This window comes from Homarus americanus, unplaced genomic scaffold (assembly GCF_018991925.1).
Source record: "Homarus americanus isolate GMGI-L3 unplaced genomic scaffold, GMGI_Hamer_2.0 scaffold11794, whole genome shotgun sequence".
Lineage (NCBI taxonomy): Eukaryota > Metazoa > Arthropoda > Malacostraca > Decapoda > Nephropidae > Homarus > Homarus americanus.
The window spans coordinates 736,259-755,604 of NW_024739301.1; the positions used below are offsets into that span (position 1 = coordinate 736,259).

At 44.9% G+C, this 19,346-nt stretch overlaps 1 protein-coding gene across 1 annotated transcript in view; it reads right to left on the reverse strand.

Annotated features, from left to right (window-relative positions):
* Positions 1–332: 332 nt before the first annotated feature.
* Positions 333–19,346, reverse strand: part of LOC121874510 (low-density lipoprotein receptor-related protein 4-like) — a 108,499-nt gene continuing 89,485 nt past the window's right edge. Inside the window, exons 3-19 of the mRNA XM_042378664.1 lie at positions 13,980–14,160; positions 12,179–12,332; positions 11,016–11,130; positions 10,000–10,094; positions 9,143–9,324; positions 8,388–8,548; positions 7,496–7,645; positions 6,827–7,113; positions 6,530–6,691; positions 5,734–5,949; positions 5,047–5,170; positions 4,288–4,450; positions 3,542–3,704; positions 3,185–3,318; positions 2,457–2,650; positions 2,159–2,304; positions 333–379 (exon numbers count right to left, since the gene is read on the reverse strand). Of these exons, the coding sequence (XP_042234598.1) occupies positions 333–379; positions 2,159–2,304; positions 2,457–2,650; positions 3,185–3,318; positions 3,542–3,704; positions 4,288–4,450; positions 5,047–5,170; positions 5,734–5,949; positions 6,530–6,691; positions 6,827–7,113; positions 7,496–7,645; positions 8,388–8,548; positions 9,143–9,324; positions 10,000–10,094; positions 11,016–11,130; positions 12,179–12,332; positions 13,980–14,160 (2,674 nt within the window). The remainder of the gene's footprint in view (positions 380–2,158; positions 2,305–2,456; positions 2,651–3,184; positions 3,319–3,541; positions 3,705–4,287; positions 4,451–5,046; positions 5,171–5,733; positions 5,950–6,529; positions 6,692–6,826; positions 7,114–7,495; positions 7,646–8,387; positions 8,549–9,142; positions 9,325–9,999; positions 10,095–11,015; positions 11,131–12,178; positions 12,333–13,979; positions 14,161–19,346) is intronic.

Consider the following 19,346-nt stretch of genomic DNA (forward strand, 5'->3'; position numbering starts at 1 on the left):
AGCTGGCGTGAGTCAACATAATACACCGACTCATTCACTTGATAATGCGATTGACTCACAGATGACAAGTGTGACTGATGACTCACCCAGGCAAAACGTCAAGACTCAAACACAAGGGTTATATTGATACTGGAGGAGGAGGAGGAGGAGGAAGAAGAGGAGGAGGAGGAGGAAGAGGGAGAGGAAGAAGAGGAAGAAGAGGAAGAGGAGGAGAAGGACTTACCGGGCGGGCCTTGACGTCCATGAGTCCAGCCAGGCCCTCTCGCATGGTGTAGACGCTGCCGTTGGACTCTTTTGGCGTCCTATTGAGTGATTTGGTCTCCCAGTTCAGTCTAAGCACCCACTGCCTGTACACTAACTCCGTATGGGTGAGGCAGGTCTGTAAGAGGACAGCAGGTGTTAGTGGGTGTTGAGGGGAGGACAGCAGGTGTTAGTGGGTGTTGAGGGAGGCAGCAGGTGTTAGTGGGTGTTGAGGGGAGGACAGCAGGTGTTGTGGGTGTGAGGAGACAGCAGGTGTTGTGGGTGGAGGGAGGACAGGTGTTAGTGGGTGTTGAGGGGAGGACAGCAGGTGTTAGTGGGTGTTGAGGGAGGACAGCAGGTGTTAGTGGGTGTTGAGGGAGGACAGCAGGTGTTGGCGGGTGTTGAGGGAGGACAGCAGGTGTTAGTGGGGGAGGGAGGACAGCAGGTGTTAGTGGGTGTTGAGGAGGACAGCAGGGTTGGGTTGGGGGGGTGTTGGGTGTTGAGGGAGACACAGGTGTTAGTGGGTGTTGAGGGAGGACAGCAGGTGTTAGTGGGTGTTGAGGGGAGGACAGCAGGTGTTAGTGGGTGTTGAGGGGAGGACAGCAGGTGTTAGTGGGGTGTTGAGGGAGGACAGCAGGTGTTAGTGGGGTGCTGAGGGAGGAGGGGAGGGTGTGGGGGAGGAGAGCAGGTGTTAGTGGGGTGGGGGAGGCAGGGTGTTGGGGAGGACAGCAGGTGTAGTGGGTTGAGGGGAGAGCAGGTGTTAGTGGGTGTTGAGGGGAGGACAGCAGGTGTTAGTGGGTGTTGAGGGGAGGACAGCAGGTGTTAGCGGGTGTTGTATGCCAGACCATGTAAATACCTGTACAGTATTTACCTATGGTGGGGGGGGGGAGAAGTAGGTTCTGTTGTAGTGTCCATCTGTCTCACCCCACCACAACCAATTTTAGTCGACCATATTTTGGCAGTAGGCCCCAGACCGTGGATTAGTTAAGACCTCCTGCTCCATAGACCTAAGAAACAGGTTTCATACAGTCCTACCACGACACCGTTCAGACAGTCAGTGCTACGAGGCTGTGTGTGCAAAACCCCAAGACTTTCGTTAAGTTTAGCGATAAAGTTAATAAATCCCGCGAAGAAAAGTGATCACTGGTGAAGGCCTGTTTGCTACAAGAGCACTCCAGGCCTTACTAGTAGATCTAAGCGGTTAATTCCCCAGGTTGACAAACTTCCCCTTATAAAATTACGGTATTGTGGCGCGAATGTGAATGACTCGCCTACCCATCCAAATTGTAAGTCAGTGTATGGAACTGTGCCAAATAAACGTAAGTGCAATTATCTGCCTGTATCTGTGATCCCTATCTTACGATTACTAAATGTAATAACTTATTGGTTATGACAAAGTATAATTAATCAATGACTTAGATGTTGGAAATTACTGGAATTCATAAAATCATCATTTATCAAGTATACAACACATTGAATGCCGGAAGTAGATTGAAATTCTACGTTGAGATACATCATAATCTCCTGGGTGAGTAACCAGTGTGAAGGTATCTGATCTTTACGGTAAGAAAAACATATTCCTGCCTTTCTATCGTGACAACCAACCCACAGTTTGTATGGTTAGGCAGTGCAGACAGCCTTCCTGGACCACAAACTGTCACCTGACCACTACATTTGTGATAGAGTAGGCTGAGTTCACAAGTAAGGGCAGCCTCTCCCACTCTTGTCTCTCACCCTTGTGCCTCTCACCTTTGTACCTCTCACCTCATTGTCTCTCACCCTTCTGTCTCTCGCTTCTCTATCTCTCATTCCTCTGCCTCTCTCACTTCTGCCTTTCAGTCCTGTCTCTCACTTCTGTCTCTCGCCTCTCTCTCACTCCTGTTTCTTCGCTTCTTTGGTTCTCACTCCTGTCTCTCACCTGCGATCACTGTGCGTCTGTTCCTGCCATTCAGTCCAATAGCCTCGATAACGTTGGCTTTGGCGTCAGTCCAGTACAGTTGACGCTCATGCCAGTCCACTGAGAGTCCGTTGGGCCACATGATGTTAGTGTCCACCAAGACTTTCCTGATGGGGGTGTTAATCATCGCATAATTTGCCATACTTCTGTTGTGTTTTACTTTGTGTTTATATTCTTCCTCTCACTAGTAATTGTTTTAGCTAAAGAAGCATATTACTCATCTCTTACTCACCTGAATCATGACTCGGCAGTGACTCACCTGTTATTACCGTCCATGTCAGCGGCCTCAATCCTTGGGTAGGTCTCCCCCCAGTCGGTCCAGAAGAGCCTGCCGGTGGGGTAGTGGGTGGTGATGGCTCGCGGGTGGTCCAGGCCAGTAAACAACACCCGCCTGTTACTGCCGTCCAGCTCGCTCACCTCCACAGACTGACGCTTCAGGTCGGTCCAGTACATCTGAGTGAGGGGGAGAGAGAGGAAGGGTGGGAGGGTTAAAAAAAACTTGCTGTACAAATCTCAGTCTTTCATCTTCACTCAGACAACACAGGATGAAGTCTCTCTCTCTCTCTCTCTCTCACGATGAGTTATGTGGGATTGTTCACGTAGGTCGATTTTAACAATACAATACGTATTACATAATATAACTTTCTGGCCAATATATTTCCTGCACACTCACATAATTGATACCTTAGACTTATTTATCATATGAGGTATTTTCTCTAGTAGTTGACCTATGACCCCCATAGTAAATACCGGTTCATTACAATTATTTGGTTCGACACAGAAAAATAAACACCAAAATCATCCATATTTACAACATTACTTTATATAATGTGTTGACTCGGCCATACATACCAGCGTTCACCCCCCAGCTTAGGGACCAATACTATATACAACAATGCTGCCTTGGATTGTGTGTTTATCCACTCACAACACAACATAACTTCTGGTGCACATAATACAAAACCTTCAGTAGTGAGTTGTAATTACCTTCCTGCCAGTGGCGTCAACGGCGAGGCCCTCTACACAGTCGATGGAGGACTTCACCAAACGGGTCATCTTGCGGTCGTCACGGTAAGCTCTGAAGATGACGGCCGCTGCACTGTCCGGCACGAAGATGTCTCCTGCAGGTGTGGACGACGGTTACTTCAGATGTTACTGACACCAACTTAGACATATCGTTGACAGGTTTAGTTTCATGACTCACTTTCCCTTGCGTATATTCATTAAGACACTGTATTTAATATTCAGTGTAACTCTTCTCTGGACAGACTGAGGCAGGATCATACAGTTATCTTATTTGCGTTCCAAAATCTGTTACCTGTACCTGGAGAGTGATGGTCTTACCTGTGACGGGGTCCACGTCAAGGGCTACCACGTGTTGGAAGCCAGTGAGGGGGAGAACCACGTCGGCGAGGTAGGGGGTGTCGAGGGAGAGCTGGCGGATGTCCTCACGTTGAGCGAATAGCAGCGAGAATTTCGGGGCATCAAAACAAGTGTGTTGGTCGTCCTGTAAGGTGCCATTAATAACAGCAGGTAACTCACACAAGGATGATCATATTACGTCAATAATACCAACTAAGAGCATTTACCTTGAACAATATCACCAACTAAAGAGTATTACCTTGAACAATATCACCAACTAAAGAGTATTACCTTGAACAATATTACCAACTAAAGAGTATTACCTTGAACAATATCACCAACTAAAGAGTATTACCTTGAACAATATCACCAACTAAAGAGTATTACCTTGAACAATATTAACAACTAAAGAGTATTACCTTGAACAATATTACCAACAGCTGAAAATATTACCACTTACAATGACAACACAAGAGAAAGTTGTCAAAACAAAGTACAATAAAACCTCTATTAACCGGACTATATGGTGAGAAAATGCCGTTATATCGAGGGTGTATAAAATATAATACCTCCATCTAACGAACTACAGGTATATAGAAATAAAAATCCAGTATATCAAGGGTCTATTAGATGTGGAAAAAACCCCCAACTTAACGGTATATATAGGGAGAAGTCCTTTATATGGAGGTTTTTACTGTAGAGGAATATTTACCTAAATGAAGACTCACCTGTAGATTGATGCCAGTGGGACAGGCACAGGTGTAGGCGTTAGGGCCGGGGCTCAGGAGGCAGAGGTGTGAACAGCCGCCGTTGTCATAGTCACACGCCGTCTCTTTGATCGGCTGTCCTCGCTGGAACACTCGTACGTCCATCAAACCTTTCATCCCCTTGCTGTGGGAGATTACAACCACGTCAATGTATTTCTGTGGGGGATTAGAACCACGTCAATGTATTTCTGTGGGGGATTACAACCAAGTCGATGTATTTCTGTGGGGGATAAGAATCACGTCAATGTATTTCTGTGGGGGATTAGAACCAACTCAATGTATTTCTGTGGGGATTAGAATCACGTCAATGTATTTCTGTGGGGGATAAGAACCACGTCAATGTATTTCTGTGGGGGATTAGAATCACGTCAATGTATTTCTGTGGAGGATTAGAACCCCGTCAATGTATTTCTGTGGGGGATTAGAACCACGTCAATGTATTTCTGTGAGGGATTAGAACCACGTCAATGTATTTCTGTGGGGGATTAGAATCACGTCAATATATTTCTGTGGGGGATACTACTCTGTCCTACCTTCCTGCAATGTATTCAGACATCCACTGTTAGCAGGTGATGAGTGAGTGCTGCAAGTGACACACCTATAAACATTGTGGTTCTGTAGATACGAGGTTCTACAAGTTATGTCATCTACACACGTTTAAACACTGAGGTTCTACAAATTCTACATCATCTTCATCAACAGTGAAGGCACAAAACTCACACAACAGTCTGGCGGTCATTCCCTGTTAGCTTGTTAGCGACGTGGATGCTCCTAGTGTCCCAGTCTGACCAGAATATGAGGTCCTCCCACAATGCCAGGCCGAAGGGATGAGACAACTCCCCCTCTGAAGAAACACAAACACGTGTATATTGATGCATCCTACTAAGATAAACAAGGACCATGTGAAGATTAGCCCCCCTCCCCTAGCTTATTTCATGTGATAATTAAAGTTTAAATTAATCTAACATAATTCCTCCAGGTAACATTAGGATGATTATCAGGTGAAATAAGTTGCGGGGTTAATCTTCAGGTGATCCGGAGAAAATATTAATTAGATGTATATTTAAGACGTTGTAATTTATGCTATTTATGTAATGTATGTTATTTAAGTTAATTATTTTGACTTGTGTTATGATTCTTGACAAGGTTGTCCCTCCCTACTGATTACCTAACCACAGCAAACGTAAAAAACAACACGAAATTCAATCTTATCACACACACACACACACAAACACACACACACACACACACACACACACACACACACACACACACACACACACACACACACACACACTACAATACCTCCCTTCGTGACACTTCTAGGGGTGTATGTGCATCTCCCGTCCCTCTCTCTCTCTCACCTCTACCATCCACACCTCCTCCCTCCCATAGCCCAGGACTCACTAATAAGAGGCTTCCTGTCCGTGCCGTCCAAGTTAGCCGTCTCGATGGTGTTGCTGGAGGCGTCGAGCCAGTATAGGAGGCGACGGGCGTGGTCCACAGCCAGACCGTTGGGCCACATGAGGTCCGTCTCCACCAACTTCATCCGCTGCCCACCGTCCATCCCCGCTCGCTCGATCATGGCGCTCTTACCCCAGTCCGTCCAGAACATGTACCCATCTGTGTGGCACGGGGCAAGCGACACGGGGTGGGGGACACAGGGGGTACGGGGCACAGGAGAAACAGGGTAGAGGACACAGGAGACATGAGACACAGGAGACACGGGGCAAGAGACACGGGGTAAGGGATACGGGGCACAAGGGACACAGGAGACACGGGGCAAGGGACGCGGGGTAAGGAACACGTCAGGGTAATAATTAGTAACCAATGTATCAATATATATATAAGGTCAGAAGGGTCAAATTATTGGTCAGGTCATTCACAAATATATACAGTATATAAACGTGAACTTAAAGGTCAAAGATCAAGACAAATATATTTTACTTAAGGACGGCGCCATTGAGGGGTGTAAATTGATACCGACCTACCCGCAACCCCTGTCCGACTGACCTACCCACAACCACTACTCACTTGTTCCTATTTTCTTCCCACGTTACCTGTCTCAATCACCTGTCCTACACACCTGCCCTACTCACCTGTCTCAATCACCTGCCCTACTCACCTGTCTCAATCGCCTGCCCTACTCACCTGTCTCAATCACCTGCCCTACTCACCTGTCTCAATCACCTACTCTCCTCACCTTGGGGGTCAACAACGATGTCTCTGGGTTTGTCGAGTCCCTTCCAGATGAGGAGGGAGCGCATGGAGCCGTCTAGGTTAGAGACTTCAATACGTTTGGTGCCAGCGTCCGTCCAGTACAGCTTACGGGTGATCCAGTCTACAGCTACACCTCCCGGAAGCTCTGGACACCAACACACTTTATTAGTACTGTATACTTTCTGTTGAATCCTGGTTTATCCTATAAAATATTATCACCTTTTTTTTTTTTACTCATTTAGCAATCATCTGAAGATTCCTCCCACAGTGGTTGCCTCACCTAGATCATTCATCACCACCATGACCTGCGCTGAACCGTTCAGGTGAGCTCGACTAATGGTCTTGGTTTCAATGTCAGTCCAGTATAACAAGTCTTCTTCAGTGTAGAAGTCAAGAGCTACGGCCGACATCACCCCGTCTACAGGCACCACATTATCCATCATAGGCTGGTCGTGGGTCTCTATGTCCGCCGAGGAGCTGCCCTTCAGAGCACCTTCCAACGAGATCATCCTCAGGTTGTTCCTCTGGGCGAACACAAGGGCGCGGTCTGGCCAGGGGCTGCACTTTCTGAGGTAACAACAAGTAATGGTGAGTCGTGCACATGATATAAATAACACATCAACACATAAGATATAAACAAATCATCAACACTTATGATATAATCTACCTCCACCGTACACCTTGAAGTGCTGTACCTGTATATCTGACTATGCTCGAAAAAATCTCACACTATATATTTTGGAGCTGTAATGTATCACTGCCTGTAACTGGGTTATGTCAGTTACTACACAAATATTGGGGGCCAGGTGGTGCTAAATTTACACTTGGCAAACTTCTCTCTGTTACCAATAAGGGTAAGTTTAATTACCATTTTTTTTATTCATCACAAAATAATGATTCTAATATTCCATTTTGGTCATCATTTATTGAGGGGAAGGAGAAGAGGTACCTTTTGTCTGGGAGGAGGAGGAGACCGTGGGGGCAGTAACAGGTGTAGGTGTGTTGGCCAGGTAAACATAGGTGCGAACAGTTCCCGTTGTCGAGGCTGCAACCCCGACGCTCAGACGCCAGTGGTATAGGTTGACGCTCCCGGTGCATACTGCAAGAACAGTTCATGAGGGGGGAGGGTAGCTGGCAGGGTGTGGCTCAAGGGATACATATACCTGTGTCTAAGTATTGTCTAAGTATTAATATTTTTTGTAACACCTACTATATTTACCTGCTTTTATTGTAACATCAAAACCGTTTTATCGGAAATTATCATGTAAATAGATAAGAAATTACCATTGCAATAAATATATTTGCCAACTAGACATAATCCTGACAGCTCTGTCCTCTTGTTCAACCTTAATACTCTACAACCCAGGTTTACTGCTTCCCCATTATACTTATGTTTTTCAATTCCACTGTAATTTATGTATATACTTATAATAATAATAATAAAAAAATAAATATGAAGTGATAACCGTGGTAACATTCTGAGATGTTCTTATTACCACCACGCTATTGTACTATTCCAGACGTTACTAAATGCTACATAATACTTCTTTGAGATAAATGTATCGTATTTATCAGGAGCCTACAGGAGAGCTCAGGTTCTCAACTGGCTCAGCCATGTTAATATTGTTATTATTATCCACTATGTATCTGTGTTTTTCTGGCTAAATAAACTGTTTCAATTCAATTCAATATCACCCAGGAATACCTAGCGTGTTCTACTACCTATTGGCCAAGTGAGCTGAATAAAATCTCCAGGCAGTTAAACGTTTCAAAGACACTAATCAATATATAATTAAGGCGTTATAGGTGTGTATACCTGGGTAGAGCCTTTTATTACTCACCAGTGGATGTCCATGGGGAAGGCAAGTCTCTTGTGGATGTCAGTGTGTCCCTTGCCCGTGCGTTTATTGACGGTGTGGATGGAGCGAGTGCGCCAGTCGGTCCAGTAGAGGTAGTCCTCGAACACCGTGATGGCGAAGGGGTGTGGCAGTCCTCCCAGTATCTGTATCAGAGAGAGAGGTTAGGTTAGGTTACGTAAGTTTAAATAGTTTTAATTAATTATGGTGAGAACTTTTGATACAATTTCATTTTGTTACATTTATTGAAAAGTTTCAAGTGTAATTTCGACCAATAGTTTGAGAGAAGAAATCAATGATAATGTAAAGTTTTGTAACCGATTTCTTGTGTTGAGGAGACAGAGTGGCACTAAGATTGGTCCATAAGGGTGGCACTAAGATTGGTCCATAAGGGTGACACTAAGATTGGTCCATAAGGGTGACACTAAGATTGGTCCATAAGGGTGACACTAAGATTGGTCCATAAGGGTGGCACTAAGATTGGTCCATAAGGGTGGCACTAAGATTGGTCCATAAGGGTGACACTAAGATTGGTCCATAAGGGTGACACTAAGATTGGTCCATAAGGGTGACACTAAGATTGATTCGTAAGGGTGACAACCACAGTCCAACACATCCTAACACACCCCCACACACTCCACTACACCCCAACACACTCCTACAAGCTCACTACGCCCTAACACACTCCCACGCACTCCACTACCCCACAACACACACTCACTACGCCCCAACACACCCACCTTTCTTCTGTTAGTACCGTCGATCTGGGCAGCCTCTATCGCCTGTTGTTTGGCGTCCACCCAGTAGAGCGTCTCGGTGGGGTAGTCGATGGTGATGCCGTTGGGCCAGTACAATTCTTCCCCGATGATCACCTGCCGCTCCGACCCGTCCAAGTAAGCTCGCTCAATCCTTGGGTTCGTTCCTGAGACACGCCAACCAACACAACCACGTCAACACACACACACGTCGTAAGAGAAATGTGCATCGATATTAGGTTTGGTTGATGAAGGTGAATCATATACGTTAATATTGAAGGTGAAGATGACTAACTTGTGTAAATCTTGAACACTGAACATGATTGATGGGTTTTATGACATCTGAAACTGCAGAACACATTAGAGTAGAGACATAGATGATTTTTCTTCTCTACTTCTCTCTTCCTATGTCACTTTCTTCTTTATCGCATTTCTTGTCCATTCCTAGCCTCCTCTCTCCCCTACGTCCCTCACCCATTTCCTGCTTGCTTCCCTCTTTCCCTCCCTCTCATTCCCTCCTCCTCAACCCATCCTTCTCTCACTCTTTCCCTCATTCTTTTCCTTCTTTACTTATCTTCCTCCTTCTTTCCCTTTCTCACTCCGTTCTTCTATCTTACCCTTCCCTCCCTCCCTACCTTCACCCCTTTCCCTCCCTCCCTACCTTAACCCCTTCCCATACCTTCCTACCTCCACCCCTTCCCATACCTTCCTACCTCCACCCCTTCCCTTCCCCCTACCTTCACCCCTTTCCCTCCCTCCCTACCTTAACCCCTTCCCCCCCTCCCTACCTTCACCTCTTCCCTCTCTCCCTCCGTCACCCTGACAGCCATAGCCCAACTCACCCCAGTCTGTCCAGATGAGGAGTTCTCTGGCGGGGTGCAGCAGTAAGGCGCGGGGCTTCTGTAAGTTGGTCCACACCAGCGGCCGCCGACACGACCTGTAGTAAACACCTGGTTCTTACATCTGTGTTTCTGTATACATACACACACACACACACCTGTTTCTACACACACACACACACACACATTTATCTTACACCTGCTCTCACACACACACCTGTTTTACACACACACACACACACACACACACACACACACACACACACACACACACACACACACACACACACACACACACACACACACACACACACACCTGTCTTTTACACCTGTTTCTGTACACACACACACACACACACACACACCTGTTTTTACACCTGTTTCTGTTCACACAACTGTATTTTACACCTGTTTCTGTACACACACACACCTGTCTCTTACACCTGTTTCTGTACACACACCTGTATTTTACACCTGATTCTGTACGCACACATACCTGGTTCTTGCACCGGTTTCTTTACACTTACAAACACACACACACACGTGATAAATAACACACACACACACACACAACGTGATAACTAACACACAAACACACACACATACACACACAAACTCCATGTAATGATACCTGTAATTAAACAACTGGATCACCTGAAGAATCTCCACCCCAGCGTATTTCACGTAAAAATTAACCACCCTAACACTATTTGGGGGATGAGGTTAGGATAGGTTAGGTCAGGTTAGGGTAGCGTTAGGTCAGGTTAGGGTAGCGTTAGGTTAGGTTAGGTTAGCGTTAGGTTAGGTTAGGGTTAGGTTAGGTAAGCGTGGTTAATCTTGAGGTGAAATATACTGGAGTGGAGAAACAGCACATAACTAACATACTTCCAGTAAATAACATTAATAAACAATATAATTACAAGGTTTATATAGAGTAATTTACAAACAACAAGAAGAGTATTAGGAGCTATTAAGACTATAATCTCACGACCACAACACGACATAAGGTATTCACTGACCCGTCCAGATGAGCTACTTCAATCCTGTACGTCATGCTGTCCAGCCAATACACGTGATCGTTAACCCAATCCACTGCTATACCGCTGGGCATCCTCAGTCCCCACCTCACGATAGCTGTGTGAGAGGTAGAGGTGGTGAGGGAGGTGGTGGTGGTGAGGGAGGTGGTGGTGGTGGGGAGGGAGGTGGTGGTGGTGGGGAGGGAGGTGGAGGTGGTGAGGGGAGGTGGTGGAGGGGAGGTGGTGGTGGTGGAGGGAGGTGGTGGTGGTGAGGGAGGTGGTGGTGGTGAGGGAGGTGGTGGTGGTGGGAGGGAGGTGGTGGTGAGTGTGATGGTGGTGGTGGGAGGGAGGTGGTGGTGGTGAGGAGGTGGTAGGGTGGTGGTGGTGGTGGTGAGGGAGGTGGTGGTGGGTGGTGGTGGAGGGAGGTGGGTGGTGGTGGTGAGGGAGGTGGTGGTGGTGGTGAGGGAGGTGGTGGTGGTGAGGGAGGTAGAGGTGTATGTTGTGTTGTCAATAGTAAGAGAAACAATTGAGACCCTGCAATTGTGGGTAAATGAGGCAGAAAGTCAGATGAGCAACCTGGGACTTGGTCACATATGGAAGCAGGGTCTACCATTAAACAATACATTATGCTTCCTATATCTTCCCAAACGGTAGTACCTCCCTGTTTGGTAGCTGGTGGTGGTGAGGTTTGAGGAGGGGGCTGATACTATAGGTGGTGAGGGTGAGGGGTGAAGCAATGAGAGGTGAGGCAGTGAGAGGCTTTAGAATGAAGGACGAACACACATACGGACAACACGTAAATAATCTGATTCACAACAATAATACAACAGATGATAAAAGAAAAACAAAATAATGTATAAAATAAAACAGAATTATAAAAAAAAGAGTAATAGAGAGGGAACCAAACCTAACCTAACCTAACCTAACCTAACCAAACCTAACACTACAAGACGTGAAAGAATGTCATTGTAAATCTGAAAAAGTATCGTTTACATAATTATATCGTTTATTTATTTTAGGTGACTCTTATACGCTATTAAAGTAGATTCCTTTTTGTGAGAGACTAGACCCCATGTAAATGAATAAATAAATAATCAAAGCTCTTCTCTGTTTACACTTAGGCTTTTACACGTATCTAATGGAAGGATGTGGTGGAGACTACTGACCTGTTTCTCCCGACCCGTTAAGATAACCCCTCATGATAGTGTCGAGGGAGACGTCGGTCCAGAACACAAGGTTGAGGTAGTAATGGTAGTCGATGGATATAGCGTTCTGTAGCCCGGCCGCCACGCTAGAGTACTCCTTCCCGTCGATGCTGATCTGAAAACGCGAGAGTATAATGGTAACGTGTCCTGTACAGTCTGCTGCCGCTTGTCATCATTACCCATAGAAATACAAATGAAATAAAACGCGTTAATAATAATAATAATAATAATAATAATAAAGTGTATATGACATAAAAGCGATTCCATTACAGGATATAGTTATGATATGTAAATAATAAAAGTGTTAAGTTTACGACAATACTACAACTTATACAGATAATATACACAAGCTGGAGTACCTGGCGTTGCTCGGGTTTGTCCTTGTCACCACCAATCTTTCAATTCCCACTCTTTCCATATTTACACAACACCATAATGCACTCTGGTCAGCACTCTCCAACATTATCATCATTTTTGTATTTTCCTTCTTCTTTCCGCATCTCTTAACACAAGTCACCGATACCGCTGGGTCGGGCGATAACACTGGTTATCGCCCATCCGTCCACCGTGAGGTTTGGGCCAGACCGTCTTCACTAGCCAGTTACTAGTGGGCGACTGAGAACCCGTAGTATCCTCACCTACTAGAATATATTTTATTTTACCATATTAGAATGAAAAAAAAAATATATGCCGAAATAAATTTTTAAGCGAAAATCTGTCAACTAACAAATATTGATTAAGAATTTATCACCAACACACGCTTGACCTCCGATGGTAAACAACACACACAGCTGCCATCTTGTGTTGTGTTAATGATGTAGCATTGCAACGTGAAGCATGTTCGTTGTCGTCTGGTGGTGTACCAGGGGAGGGACGCCTGGTGGTGTACCAGGGGAGGGACGCCTGGTGGTGTACCAGGGGAGGGACGCCTGGTGGTGTACCAGGGGAGGGACATCCCCTGTCGTTTCTTTTTGTCCTGATCACGGCCGTTCTCCCTGAGGCGGAAAGTGGCCTAGTAAACGGTGCGTTTCCACAGTGATTTATCTGAAACACGCTGCTGCTGCTGCTGCCGGTGTTCATGTTGACCTTCTACAGATACGCTCTAAAAGCTTCCACCATTACTCCTTTATTCTCTCTACATCCAATCTCTAGTTTATTTCACCTTAATGATTAACCACCTTAACCTAATCTTCCCCACATTTGCTGTCAAGGTGTTTAGTCAAAAGGTGAATAACAAAATGTGCGGCCAGACATATTGCCTCTCTCTCTCTCTCTCTCTCTCTCTCTCTCTCTCTCTCTCTCTCTCTCTCTCTCTCTCTCTCTCTCTCTCTCTCGTACTAGTGGGGACGGGGGGCACATCTTACAGCCTTGAACGTAATCCTACTCTTCCCAACACACCCTAATATAGGCATTACTCCTCCCGCGACACTCTAATATAGGCTCTACTCCTTCCATCACACTCCAATGTAGGCTCTACACCTCCCAACACACTCTAATATAGGCTCTACTCCTCCCAACACACTCTAATATAGACTCTACTCCTCCCAACACACTCTAATATAGACTCTACTCCTCCCAACACACTCTAATATAGGCTCTACGCTTCCCAACACACTCTAATATAATGTAGGCTTTACAACAGCTAACTCACACCAAACTTGAGAGAGCACCATCTCACGGTAGTCCATCAGTAAATGAAAGATAAATTAATCACAGGAACTCGACTAATTTAGCGAATTATCAGGTAAAAATATGATCTTACCTGGCGTATGTCTCCCCTGTTAGCGAAGATGAGGGTAGGTACAGGTCCTTGTGCCTTACAGGTGAACAGGTCGGGTCTCAGGGAGTATCCCTCAACACAGGTACATCTGAAGCCGCCTTCGATGTTCTCACACAGCTGTGAACACGGCCGAAACACTGCACACTCGTCCACGTCAACGCATCTGCCAGGGGGGAAAACGATAACTGTTATATTAACTACCTGTGTGTGTGTGTGTGTGTGTGTGTGTGTGTGTGTGTGTGTGTCAGAAACAAAGACAAATACAACTAGACACACTAGAAATAATTAGACAGCTAGCCAAATACACAGTCTACTAGATTTCAGATTTGCCCCGCGAGGGGGCCAGTTCACTGGGCACAACCTCGCATCCTGTGCAAGGCGATGCGCAAAAGCGTTACCAGCACCCATCCAGGAAGCATGCGAAGTTCATGCTTGCTTTCGTGACTCATGCATTAAGGACGCAATTACCTGAAGAGCCATGGGTCTTGTCAGCAAGTTACATACTTAGTGACAGAGTGATTAGTGTGTGTATGGTGGGGGGGGGGGGGTTTCCGGTACAATTCATCTGTTCATAGCCGGTACAATTCATCTGTTCATAGCAAAGCGTGGCAGGTCCCTAACTATGTCTCTAAGAGGAGGGATAATTGGTCAGGTTGGAACGAGGTGTTGGTATCGGCTGGGGACCTGTAGGAAGAGGTCATTGGGTAAGTGAGGATGTAGTGAGAGAGGGTGTGAGAATCGGGTTGACCGTAAAGTTTACAAATAGTGCGGCCAGACTCAAAGGTGCCAATGTACTCTCATAGGTACCTGTACCTTAGGTGCAGTCTCGTGTACACAATCTGTTTGGACCAGGTCAGGGATTGATACTCTTTGTAGTGGCGGTTGTCATTACCGGTTACTGCGTCATAGTGGCGTAGTGTAGCGCTTCCCCGACGTTTCAGGTGCGTCCAGTGTTCGTCGAATGCTTCACGTTGCTACACGCCATAAAACACCTTACTGTTTCAGAGCACTGGACCGACCTACCCGACAAAAAACAAGTCTTTTTTTTATATTTTCCGCCTTGAAATAATACGTGTACCAGTTGATCACAGTTTGGCACGAAAGGAATTCCGTTCACTGGTATAATACAAGGGTCTCACTGGTGACCATTGGTGGAGCAAATTGCCATCATCTGCAGGTAAACGTCCATGGCCACACTACACCATGGCCTCACTACACAGCGGCCACGCTACACCAGGGCCTCACTACACCGAAACCACGCTACACCATGGCCAAACCACATCATGGCCACACTACACCATGGCCACACTACACTATGGCTACGCTACACCAGGGCCTCACTACACCGCGGCCACGCTACACCATGGCCAAACCAAATCATGGCCACGCAACATCATGGCTACACTACACCATGGCCTAACTACACCATGGCCACGCTACACCATGATCATACTATACCATGGCCACAATACACCCTGGAGACATTACACCATGGCCACATTACACCATGGACACACTACACCATGGCCACATTACACCATGGCCACACTACACCATGGTCACACTGCACCATGGTCAGGACCTTTCCACCTTCAGTCACCAGCTCCCCGTTAATCCAAACATCTGAAGCCAAGGGTTGGAGGTGAGGAGGGTGGGGGTGAGGAAGGTGGGGGTGAGGAGGGTGGGGGTGAGGAGGGTGGGGGTGAGGAGGCATTGAGGTAATACAGTCTTAGAAAAGTCTTTGTCGTCTCTACATACATACATACATACATACATACATACATACATACAAGAAATGACACAGCTGACAGTGTCGTCCTTGGCAGCTGGGGAACCTCTGGCACACATACCGCTCGTGGTCCCGGTGTTCACTGCCACACACCATGATTCCTCACAAAGTTCCTCTGTGTGTAAGAGAACACAGACGAAAGCCACTGTGGTCCACTACACCCATGACACAAGGAAAAAAAAACCGTGACAAGAGACAAAAGCCGTGAGACAGAGACAAAAAGCCGTGTATCCGGAGAGTTTACATAACAAACATACCAAAACAACAACAAGAACACGTCATCAAGGGCATATTATCTTCTACCTCAACTACAGGTTATATCTAGGAACGAATTTTCAAAGGATCGTAGTTAAATCTCCCCCCCCTCCCCCTCACGTCATCTGCTGTTGTGGGGGTGTTGGGTCAAGCTGCGGGTGTACTGGATGGGTTAATTTACACATCATAAACTGACACTAAATCAACGTAGCTTCTCTTATCGCTCAGTCAGTGTTGTTGTCAAGTTGTAAAGTCTTCAGATATCTCGTTTTTTCACCTGTGTCTGTACCTGTACTTGTATCTGTATTGGTTGGTATCTTCTCACTGTATCTGTATCATTCACTGTACCCGTTGTTGTAGCCATTAGGTGAATATACTTAAGGTAAACAAAAGTACGCTGTTGTTGATTTGTTTTTGTTTCTTAATCTTCTGTCTTATCCTCTTTCATTAATTCTATCCATTATCTTTCATTCTTATATCTTATTCTTCTTTCTCCTTTCTGTGTCTTCGTCAATTTTTTTCATTCTAGTTCTCCATGCTGTTGTTTTTAGTTTTCTCTCTCTCTCTCTCTCTCTCTCTCTCTCTCTCTCTCTCTCTCTCTCTCTCTCTCTCTTTTTGTTTCACAATATATTTCTCACACATTCATACATGCAAAAGATGTCTAAATCAAATGTAAGTTTGTATATTTTCAGCCACCGGCTGCAACTCTATAAATAAACCGTTTAATAATAATGATATTATTATTATTTTTTATTAAGATCAAGTTCCGCCCCCTTTCTCTCGTCTTGGCTTGTGATTGGCTACCACAGAGGAAACTCCCACATTACATCCAATCACAAAACTCTTACGTCATAAAGGTGGGCACTAAACCGTAAACAACAAGAATTACGTCACTAGGAAGACTTGACGTTACTTGATAAATATCAGGTGTGAGGAAATTAATTATGTCTTATAAGAACAACAGGTAAGTGAGTGTGTCGGGAAGGGTCGGTACTCTGGTGGCCATGAGGTGTTTGTACTCTGGTGGCCATGAGGTGTTTGTACTCTGGTGGCCATGAGGTGTTTGTACTTCAGGACAGGTGAACAGTCAAAGGGTCGTCTTCCGCCATGACCAAGGTGTTTGGTGTTCATCAGCTGCAGGTGTCAGGTGGTTGGTGTTTATCAGCTGTAGGTGTCAGGTGTTCATCAGCTGCAGGTGTCAGGTGTTCCTCCTTGTGACGTAAATTGTCTCAGGTATTTGAATATTGTTAATCGTAACCTCGAAAAATCCACCATCTTTGCAGGTGATAAATTCAGTTGGATTCGAGACGGACTTTATTCCAGTCATTAAGTTCATTATGACAGAGTCCAAGTCAATGTCTGTGTCTTTCGTGTTAAAAGTCCAAGTCGGAATCCTTGAGAATGGACTCGAGAACGGCTACACTGACAAAGGTTCGGGTGATGTAGACAGAGTGTGTCCCCCCAGCACGCTATGGTCTCGTTGCCTGAATTTTGTAACAGTGTTCTACTATGCTTGGCCACCGACAAAAATACCTAACACAAACAAATAACTTCAGATCTCAAACTGTGGGTGGTCTTGTATGCACACACACTGAGGGAAGCATCCGGGCTGAGGCTCACACACCCAAGGTAACATGGGACAGGTCGATGAAAATCCTAGTTGGTAAAAATTTTTACTTAGCCCCGCCCCTTTGTTCCTCAGGCCTCCAGCACACATAAGCATTATTATGAGATCGTTTTTCTGATCTAAATTTACGGGAGAAAAAGTAATAAATTGGTGTTGCCATAAATATAAAATAAACAATACAAATTATGAAATATACAACAGACTTCAATCGTTAGCAGCTCCCTGGAACCAAAAATTAGTGTAAGGCGTCTTAGGAGAGATCTAGGTTGAGTAACTAACTGTGCTTGCTGCTAACTTTACCTCAGCTAATTTAAACAAACACAAGATACAGTTGAGTGACCAGTATATAAAACTGTCCCCAACTAATATACAGTTTGCCATATCCTAATTAAGTTTAACGAGCGTGTCTTGTGGGGCTCTGTGATAACGAAGATATATGGTCTTGGTGGTGGGAACCTAGATTATATAAGAACTTAAATAACAAAACAAAGAGCTGTTTATTACACCCCAGTAGCCAAACGGAGTCACTTTATCGTCTATTATGGTATTAGGCTGTCAGATAAAACACTTAATAACCCAAAGCAATTTTACAACAAAATCTAAAAACCTACGAATATGTTGACATTTAGAGACACATTAACAATTACAGGACAATTTATAAAAAATACACAACTTAAATCTCCCCCCCCCCCCCACAAAAAAAAACAAAAAACAAAATAAATAAATAAATAAAATAAAATACATAAATCCACATTTCCTGTGTCAACAAAAAGTGGCCAATGGTAGAACACTTTATATGATTTTTATATGAAATAGGATTTAAGATGGAGTTTCCCAGTCTTGACAATTCAGGACTGGATGTGAAAATTGGTTTTAAGGAAAAAAAAACTCAAATGAAAAATACAAAGAACATATATAATGCCAAGGCTTTACTTTTTGTAGCGCCACATATTTTTTTATACACACTACTAACTACTGTCTAGCAAACTTATGACTTCATGGAAATACATGAAAACAAAAACCTGTTATTATTTACCCACCTAACCCTGCCTAACGCTACACAACAAACTACCAAGTGACGTATCCATGACCAGCTAATCAGCACACTGAACAAGTCGCTGATGAGTGTATCATACAATGAGAAAACTTCAACAAAAGCTCAGGTGTTTTCTCGGTTACTATAAAGCTCTATGGGGGAGTGGTGGACCTCTACTTTGCACAGTACCTTGCACACGTCACTTCAGGCTGCACTGCGCCTTCAAAAGTGACCAGTAAATACAAAAGATTTTCACTTAACTGAAATTGTTTCTCATTGGGTTAAAATTACATTTTATTAATTTAATAAATTCTACTATTTAACAGTCTTAAACCTCACCTTACCACAACTTTGGTAACATTCTGCTGGGGTGAGCGTGAGCAGTGACCTTCACGTCTTAAATTCTTGAATACATCTTCAGTGAATTTATCTCCCTAAATTATGATCTACAAGTATTTACCCGCCCATTATGTTTTCACTGAAAAATAGTGACTTGCTCAAAATATTAACACCAAGAAACAGTGGTTGTAGGACCTATGGGAGGCGATACAGTGTTGGGAGTTAACAGTAGAAATGTACCACCTTTCAAGGGCTTCTCTCTCTTCTCTAAGTTATATAAATTATTTTCACGTTAAAAGTGTG